Below are 10049 nucleotides of genomic sequence, written 5' to 3'. Positions count from 1 at the left end.
AGTATTGTGTGTTGTTGTCGATCTGAAATAAATAGTATTTACATTCGCATTATCAATATTCAGATTTCAGCTCGTATTTATATTAAAATAAACATTATTTACATCGGCATAATCAATATTCAGATTTCAGCTCATATTTACATTGAAATAAACAGTATTTACATGAATAATTACAAACAATTGCGAAAAATAGTTACAAATAATCATAAAAATAATTACAAATTTTATATCGACAACAAATATTTACAAATAATTTATGGATCACAATTAAATTCGTATAAATCATACGCTAACTTATTTCGCCAATTCTGTATCCATGACTGGTTGATTCCATCAACCTTATGTGCTATACAAAAAAATTATGTGTATTTGGTTGCAAAAATTCTACAGTCACCCCTGCAAATGAATAAATATGTGTTACTTTGGTTCCAATTACGTACGAACTAATTACTAAATTAAAAAAAAAAGATTACAAATACTTACGATATAGACTGTCTCGCTGTCGTCATGTCCCGCACGATGGCTAGTTTATCCTCCACAGTCAAGTGCGCATGTCTAGCCATCAGAGGAATGATCACAGTCACCGGCTCTAAGTTCTGCTCGAGCTATCCCTGTATCAGACATGAATGATCGGGGTCGTACACATATATCGTCGAATCAGGGAACACGATCTCCAGTGCAATGTAGTGCTGATTCATGATCATTGGAATATACAAATGTGTACAACCCTCCCATGACTTTCCCCAACACTCGGTGACAGCCCGATGACCCACTCGAACATATATGCGGGAAGCACGTACTCGTTACCTAGAAGCTGGAGCGACTGATACTCAATGGTAACGGCACGAAAGAACTCGGTGTTTAGTATTATTCGGCAGGCTTGTGGAATGATTATGGATATCTCTCAACTCGATCGCGCAACAAGTCCATAGGCATGTCGATATACTACATCAAGGAAAACAAAGAAATAAATACTTATTTCATTTAACAACTTAAACATAATATCTACAAAAAGTAACAATAACACTTCACTTACATCGTCGGCGAGCCAAGCCCCCTGAGTGGTGATATAATGGGAACCACTTGTATGCGTCCAATATCGTCCTTCTGGCTATCATGTGCGTGGCTTTGGAAAAAAAGAAGTTAAACGAAGTATATACAAGTTCTGGTAGTCTACTAAATTGTACAATACTTATCCGGGCAACATTCTTCGCCACTCAACCTTCTGGAACAAATTGGGGTACGTCCCATCGACGAACTTCCTCCTCTTCGCCTCAGCCGTGAAGGGAGAGACAACGTACAATAACGGCACTCTCAGCCTCTTGCCGACCATCGTCTCTAGCATGTCAACAACACCCTTTTTTCCCTTATACACTGTCACTTCCTCCACCCCTAGGCTCGCCACCTCCTCCATCTCCTCATCTACGACCGTCTCCGTCCCCGACAGGGCCACTCCTTCATCTGTCATCGTCTCCGTCCCCGAAGGCCACCTCCTCCACTGCCTTCGTCCCTGAAGGGGCCACTGTCTCCCTTCTCGACGGGCCCCCTCCTTTGTCACCGTTCCCGTCCCATCGCCCTCCTCAGATAAAATAAATGATTCTCATGTATCATCATCATGCATGTACGATTGTCAGAGACCCCCATCTCTATCACCCTCTCGATCACCCCTCCGATCACCATCTCCGTCAACCCACCGCTTACCATCTATATCACCTCGAAGTGCTACTATCTCATTCGACAAATCTTCGACCCTTCCTACAAACTATCGTCCCAGAACGTCAACCCTCTCTATCATCTCTCGACGTAGCCATTCGACCTGCTCCGCTATAAATCTGCTCAGATGGGCATACAGATTATCAAAATAGCACTCATGTCTATGTGCGGGAGATCCACAGGAAAGGTTTCTGGACGGGGGAGGCGGAGGATATGCCCTCGACGGCGGAGGAGATGCCCTCGACGGTAGAGGTGGTGATGTCTTCGACCCAGGTGGTGATGGTCTCGGCGGAGGTGATCGTCGATCAATTGGATCACGCTCCTACACAAGCAACAACATTACAAATTATTATTTTCATCCGTAATTGCTAACTCATAAAAAATGGTAATCAATAGATTTTATTCAATTCGCTCACCCAATCTCGGTCGTGGATCAGATCGGACATCTGGTCGTCTTGGGTGTGCGAAACGCCTAATTCACGTACAAGACCGTAAGCCTCCTCCTCCATCGACGGCGTCAACTCAGTTATGACTTCAAGCTGACATATTGACATTTGAACTAATTAACGATCATATAATCAGATGTTAAACCACGTACACTATAAATTACAAATGCATAATACTCACCTGAGGGTCGTCGAGGATAGCCGATAACTGTTTCTTAGTGGAACATCCCTCCGATTGAGATGCTCTCCACTGGTGCATTCGAGGGCAGCGTGTCTCCTCTCGCCTAGCAAAGCGGGCACCCAATAGGGGGACGGTCTCATACGCCCAGATCTGCAACACATAGAATTATTATATACAAATTCAATAGGAAGATAATTTTAACATTCATTATGTTAACCATTTACCTGTACTGCCAGGGGCAATCCATAGGTGTCGTACTTGCGTATGACTCCCTTCGACTTCGAGTGCGATCTCGTGAAGATGTGTACGGTGTCCTCGAAACATCTCTGGCCCGCGGATAGTTGTTGAAACGATCGATGTCATCAACGATCTCCAGATGGAAGAGGTCGATTACAGTTTTCTTGTGGTGACACCACACCACGCTCTCAAGGATGTAGACTAGACTTAACTTCAGTCTGTCTAACATCTGATCATACCTCCTAATTGCATCAAACAGCTGTGTAAGAAGCACAGTTCCCTGTCCCTCGAAGTAAGCGTCATGCAGCTTATTTCTTCTCTGAGTCCCATCACCAACTGCTTCATCGTCCGTAATCTTTAATCTCGTGATCAGAACAAACTCGAACATCTAAAAACTAGCGATTTGACCCCCGACTACGAAGTGGAGGGTATCGCCGTTGATTGGACTCAGCAATCGATATAGAAGTGCGTCAATAATCTGACCCGACTACTGCAAATCTCTCAACAGGTACAAGGGTCACAAGAAGCATTGGCGCAGCATATTAGCATGATGATTATCGAGCAGCTCTAACACAGCAGTGAAACTGTCAAAACTACTATTCCACATAGTTTTGCCTGGCATCTGTCTCAACTTTGTGTCAAGGTGATAATCCATCCTATAAAAATTCAAAATGTTACAACATTGTACAAGTGATAATAGAATAAAGCATAATAACAGGAAATTTAGCGAACGAAATTGTAACTACAATACGCAAGACGCAAATTCATAATCATTAAAATTATCCATAATGTAAATTTTTGTATCATACTATCAATAATGTCAATTTTTCCCAATTATCAATATTTTTTTAATCAATTGAAGTTCAAAAAATATTTAAATTCGATGAACAAAAAGAATATTATTTATCAAAAACTAATAATAAAAATAAATATTAAATTTCAAATTAAATTTTCAACAATTATTCAAATTACAATTAAAAAATTAATTAAATTTGATGAACGAAAAGAATATCATCCAAAACTATTAATAAAATTAAAAGTACAAAATTTATTTAAATTTGACGATTAAATAAATTATTATTTATCAAAAACTAATAATAAAAATAAATATTAAATTTTCAACAATTATTTCAAATTATAATTAAAAAATTAATTAAATTTGATGAACGAAAAGAATATCATCCAAAACTATTAATAAAATTAAAAGTAAAAAATGTATTTAAATTTGACGACTAAATAAATTATTATTTATCAAAAACTAATAATAAAAATAAATATTAAATTTCAAATTAAATTTTCAACAATTATTTCCAATTACAATTATAAAATTAATTCAATCTGATGAACGAAAATAATATCATCTAAAATTATTAATAAAATTAAAAGTAAAAAATTTATTTAAATTCGACTACTAAATAAATTATTATTTATCAAAAACTAATAATAAAAATAAATATTAAATTTAAGTTCACAATTAAAATAATTATTTCAATTCGATGAACAAAAAAATTATTATTTATAAAAAATGAGGAAATAAAAATATTAAAACAAAAATTAAATGTAAAAATTTTATTTAAATTCGACAGGTAAATAATTTATTATTTATTAAAAACTGATAATAAATATTATTTAAAATCAAATTATTAAATATATGTAAAAAAAAATTGGGCTGAAAAATTTTAAAAAAGAGGAGTGGGCCAACAGTCGGGCCACTAAATTGAGTCGGCTGAACAGTCGGTATGGACCGACTGTTACAGTAGACTGTTATAACAATAATTTTCCACAAAAAATACAGGCAAATGCACTGTTCTCGTCGGAAAATCTCCATTTCCGACGAGAAAAGCTTTCAAATTTACAAAACCAACCACAAAAACACTATCTAAACCCTATATTGGGGGTGTTTGGGAGATATTTTTATGTAAAAATGTATTTTTGAATAGTAAATTGATGAGAAATGTATGGTTGAAAAATAATGAAAAGTTTTTGATTTACGTGTAATATTATTTTAATAAAGAATGTGTGGTTGAAAAGAAGAGAGAGAAAAATGTATTTTGAAAAAAATGGGTATCAAACGAGACCATTACCTATATAAACAATAATATATTGAAAAAAACTCTTACAAATGAATCATTCACATCTTTTATCAATATCTAAACATTAATCTAAGCAAATATTCATTATAATAACGGTTACCTTAACAAGAAGTAGTTCGTCGGCGATGAACTAGCAAGTTCTCCGATCGACTGAAAATCGACCATTTTTTTTTTCACTTTTGTGCGACTGTTGAGCAAATGAAATGAGGATAGCGGGATATTTTGGGATTTTGAATTTTAAATTTAATTTTCGATTTTTTTAATTAAAAAGACAGTCAAAAGTAACTTCGAAAATAGACATGGTCATTTCCAATTATTTCCTCCATATATAAGTAAGAATTATCCTGAAATTTTGAATAGAAGAGCAGGCATAAAGCCGAAGTGAAATGACAAGCTTAAGTCTTGGCCGTCCTTTTCACTCCGCCACCGGCGGGATTCCCCGACGGCGGCCCCAGAGACTAGCCACCCGCCTGAGAATCTCGAATTCCAGTTTACATCTCCCAAACAAGGTCAATTATTTTGATCTCTGTATCATTAATATCACTATTATGATACATATTCAGTGCATCCTGTAAATTCAGTTAGAAATTGAAAATGACAAAAGTAAATTTGTTTTTTTTTTCTTTTCTGCTGATTATTATATTTTGGGTGTTTCTGTAGCAGTTTAAAAAGGCATATACAAGTGTGTTGATAGTGCCAACCGGCGTCGGAGCAGCCATTGGTGGCTATGCCGGGGATGCATTACCGGTGGCTCGTGCCCTTTCCACGGTGGTGGACTGCCTCATATCTCATCCCAATGTATGCCTATCTTTTTGCACATTTCAGCTCAGAACTTAATCCTCCACTGTTTTTGCATTTCTATAATGTTACATGTCTATTTGATCTTTCTTATTTATATAAACATGTTTTGCCAAGTTAAATGTAAGCGAAAGTCACTTTAAGTAATTTTTTAAGAAGAAAATTTGTTTATTGTAAGAAGTAGGTAAGAGAATGCATAACAGAAAGCCATTTTTCGTATTAAAAGTTTAAAGAAGACACAACTTTTAAAGAGAAGCTAAACATGCTTGTGAAAGAAAGTTACGTAGAAGTAACTTTTAAAGCTACAAACATGTTTGACTAAGCTACTTCTATGAAGTTTTACTTTTATTTTAGGCTCTTTGTCTTGGCCCAACATGCTCTAAGAACACTTTTTAAGCTTAACCAAACATGGTTGACTAGAGTTGGTTTCCTTTGAAGTGGTCTGTTCAGTTTCAACAGTAATTTAAAATTGAGATGGAAAGAAACACCAGAACAAGCTCCACAATCAGAAACAATAGCGCCAAGTCTAGGTGTAAACCGACCTTAATCCATGGTCTACCTCAGTATGAAGTTATCTGCTTGGGCCTAGAGTATGAGAGTACAACATATTAATTTTTTCCTAGTATAAATTATACCCATTATTGTATTGGATAAAATTATTCAGTGCGACAAACACACCCTAAGCGTGCACGTCCTTAATCAGGTAATATGGAATTTAATGTATTCAAGGATCAACAAGATGGAGGGGGAGATCAGAGTTCTGGCCAAAGAAAGTATTATAATATTCTGATGGCTTAGATAACAATCTCCTATTGAGTGTCGTGGTTAAGATTAGTTCTAATTTTTGCTACTGAATCAAATGTTGTGAATTGCATAAGGTCTCGGTTCTTTCCTGATTTTGCAATCATACAGGTTCTTAATGCAGCATCACTTTACTGGCCAATGCCGAACATATTATACGTTGAGGGTTATGCTCTTGATAGATTTGCCGAAGGCCTTTGGGCACTACAACCAGTTCACCAGAATAAGGTACGTTTCATGGCTGATGGATCCTACAGAACTTATCAATAATTTTCCGATGACCATACTTTTTCTTCAATGTTAGCATGGGACCATATAATGTCTTGCATTGTAAGGCAGGTGGGACTAGTTCTTGATGCAGGAATAGAGAAGGATCTTCGGATTCGTCATTTACAAGTGGTTGATGCAGCAAGAGCTTCCCTTGGTTTGCCCGTTGTAGAATATACTGTGACAGACACCCCTTTACAGGTACACAACTGCTGACGAATGAACTATTTAACAGACTCGAGAAGGATGTATTTTACTTGCACTCTTCTTTAATACATAGTGAAATTGTCTTGGAAACTGTTTACATGATATGAATCATATAAAAATTCTTTAAGAAGAAAAGTCTTGGATGTTTATAAATATGGTACTATTCAACACATTTTAGCTGCTTCGGTGGATTATAATGATTGCCAGTCCTCATGGTAGCATTCTGGTGCAAGTGTAGTCTTCATGAATTTGGGTGTTTGAAGTATGGAATTTTTATGTATTGACTTTACTGTTCTTTCATGAACTTAAACATTTACTTTCAATGGACTGACTGAATGGTTGAACCTAAATACATTACACATTTCAAGGTGGAAAAATGGATCAACTCAAAGAGTGGACAATCCACGGGGAGGATACAGCATTCTGATTCTTTATTAAGGGCTGTAGGATCATTGATAAAGAGATCTGGCGTGACTGCAGTTGCAGTAGTGGCACGCTTTCCAGATGATGATAGTGATGACATTGATGATTACCGGCAAGGGATGGTATGCTATTTTGCTTTGCTCCAATTTTTTTTTTCTTTTTTTATTTTAGTGCTTCCTCTGTTCAACCTCCCCCTTCTCCTATGTACATTTTTGGTAGACTTGCATGATAATTAAGTTAATATGTGACATGTAGATAGTGTTTCCAAAACATTTTTGTAAGTATTCAGTTGCATGTTACACTCTTCTAGGGGATGGGGTCCCTACCTATTTTCTATAATGAGTGGAAATGCAATGAATACTATGCAAGGATACAAGGAAAATAAAAAATATATGAAGATCCCATAGTCAAGCTTTAAAAATCCTAGATTACAGTAGCAAACATCATTTTTGGATTAATGTAGCCAACTCCAAATGCATGGGGAATAAGGTTCGGTTTGTTGTTACCAAGTATCATTTTTAGGTGAAAATATCAGATGCCTGTAAGACGTGTACTGCTAACTAGTCAATGCATGTTTTGTCTAGTTGCGTATGAAGTGAGGGAGAAAAAAGTGTCTGCTTGGACTATGGGGGTATCTTCCTTTTAGGATATTTGATTACCTTGGGATATATTAGGGAGATTTTCGCCAATCGAGGAGGAGCCAGTTATTGATCTGAGAAACTGGTCATTTGCTGCATACCCTTCCTTTCCTTGCATGCTTCTTCCCCCTTAACATGATTTCTGAGGAACTGCAATCTTCAGTCCCACCAAAAAAAAAAATAATAATAATAAATAATAAATAAAAATACACGTGCACAGACAAAAAGAAGAGGGAGAAAGAGCCTTCCGGTGACAATTTTGTTTTCAGCTTCTGTAGGATGCTCTCTTATCTTTTGCTATTAACTCTGACCATTCAACTGCATGTAGTTCTGCATTCAAATTGTATTCTGAACCATGGGTATCTCTGGGTATGTCAAACTCCTTTAGCTATCTCTACAAACTAAATGCTTTTCACTAATCTGCAGCAATAAACAAATAGCCATCATCCAGATCTCATCCTACTGAAGCTTTTATTACTCCAGGGTATAGATCTTTTGGCAGGTGTGGAGGCGGTGATTAGCCATCTGGTGGTGAAGAATTATGGGATTCCTTGTGCTCATGCTCCTGCATTATTACCTCTTCCACTCGGTCCTTCTTTATGTCCAAAATCAGCTGCGGAAGAGGTGAGATATCTTTGGTACTGGACTATCCTCCCGAAAACATATAGAGCCTCGAATCCCTTTTTGCTCTGTTAGGAATATGTGAGGATTGACAAACAACTGTCTTTTTAGACACGGTAATTACATTTTGATTGGCAGAGATCAATGCTTTTGTTCAAATGATTGGAACGTGGTCAAAAAATTCCAATATCATTAAATTTTACAGCCCATAATTTCTGGGTTAGAGTGAGAGAGAGAGAGTGTGTGAGTGAGAGATTAGAATCATCCTTCTGCAGCTTTTCTTGTTGAGCAGTCTGTCGAAGGAAATTGGAGCAGGGCATATAACATAGTTGTTTTAATGTAGTTCAGTGAGATGTAATGGAAGTTATTGTTTTGTTTATACCCCAACAGTAATTCTATTGAACTTCATGCAACCTTTACCGAGCCAAACCCCTCAAAATCATATGAAAGGCATTTGAAGTACCTGATGCAACTTTTAGAAAATTACCACCCAGGTTGCCTGGGATCCTAATGAAATTTCCCTTGCACTATGAATTTCTAACCTCCAGAAATTTGAAGTTATTTCTACATTTATGTACTTAATCATGGAATATAGAGGGATAAAGCTATTAAAGCATGACTATTCCTACTTTTCTTATGTCTTCTAGTTATATGATTGATTTCCACTCTTTAATATTTTTGTCAGATAGGATATACATTTTTGCCATGTGTGCTTGCTGGGCTTAGTACAGCACCACAGTATTTGGTCCGGAATTCTGAGTCTTCAGACAAGGACTGTATATTAGCCAGTGATGTTGACAGTGTGATTCTACCAATTGACGCTTGTGGAGGAGATGGTGCTCTTGCATTTGCTAGTGGAAAAACAAGTAGGGTATGAATTCTGTGCTCATCTAGTCTTGCTGTCAAGTTTAATAGTTTCGGGTGAACTTTTTAATATAATCTTTATGTGACTCAAATGATTTGCCACAGTCACTTTTGATTGCCGTTGAAGAGAATGAAACTGTTCTCAGGGATACACCTGATAAACTTGGGATTAACGCGGTATGCTTTAAACAGCCTATCAAACTTCATCTGTTTTCATTAGCCCATCATTGTTGAAATTGCATAACATAAACTCTTATATTCAATATGGAATGATCTTTTCCAGGCTTCTGCTCTAACGATGGTTCAAATATTTCTAAGTTATAGACTTTAAACGCCAAGCGATAATTAGATGGTGTATTTCTTATTCCAGGTGAAGGTATCAAATTACTGGGAGGCGATAGGAGTTGTGGCTGCTCATAAAGCAGGAATAGACCCAAATTCCCTGCGGAGAGACAGGATAAAGAACATACAACATGCTTTTTCCGCCCCTTCAAATGGTTATGCCTTTTCTGGTGCCGAATCATTTCTTTGATGGGCGAAAACGATCTTTTTTTTTTTTCCACTTCTTTTTGCTGAAAGGTGTCGCATAGGTGTATAATAATTTTCAGTTAAGGGTGCTTTGTTTTTCATTTTTTGACTGCGTTTCTCCTTCATATTATAAAGTAAAAGAGCACTCTTCATCTGCATTTTTTGGCTGATTGAAGTAATTTATTTGTACAAGCAGTTGTGTTACTTTATAATCCACGAGCATCTTCTCTGA

The 10049-nt window shown here is 36.5% G+C and overlaps 1 protein-coding gene across 3 annotated transcripts; it reads left to right on the top strand.

Moving 5' to 3' along the window:
* Positions 1-5020: 5020 nt before the first annotated feature.
* Positions 5021-10049, top strand: LOC111365352 (uncharacterized lipoprotein syc1174_c-like). 3 transcript variants are annotated; one of them, XM_022985836.1, is made up of 9 exons: positions 5021-5179; positions 5334-5468; positions 6381-6497; positions 6609-6737; positions 7112-7288; positions 8288-8428; positions 9111-9296; positions 9395-9466; positions 9660-10049. In XM_022985836.1, exons 1-9 carry the CDS (start codon positions 5057-5059, stop codon positions 9819-9821), a joined length of 1242 nt encoding a protein of 413 aa, XP_022841604.1. In that variant the 5' UTR covers positions 5021-5056; the 3' UTR covers positions 9822-10049. The 3 variants fall into 3 exon arrangements, with proteins under 3 accessions (XP_022841604.1, XP_022841603.1, XP_022841605.1); XM_022985835.1 differs by having other exon boundaries at positions 5331-5468; XM_022985837.1 differs by lacking the exon at positions 8288-8428 and having other exon boundaries at positions 5331-5468.

This window comes from Olea europaea, chromosome 17 (genome assembly GCF_002742605.1).
Source record: "Olea europaea var. sylvestris chromosome 17, O_europaea_v1, whole genome shotgun sequence".
Classification (NCBI taxonomy): domain Eukaryota; kingdom Viridiplantae; phylum Streptophyta; class Magnoliopsida; order Lamiales; family Oleaceae; genus Olea; species Olea europaea.
Note: the sequence above shows the minus strand (reverse complement) of the source record. Positions and strands in the feature narration are given on the sequence as shown.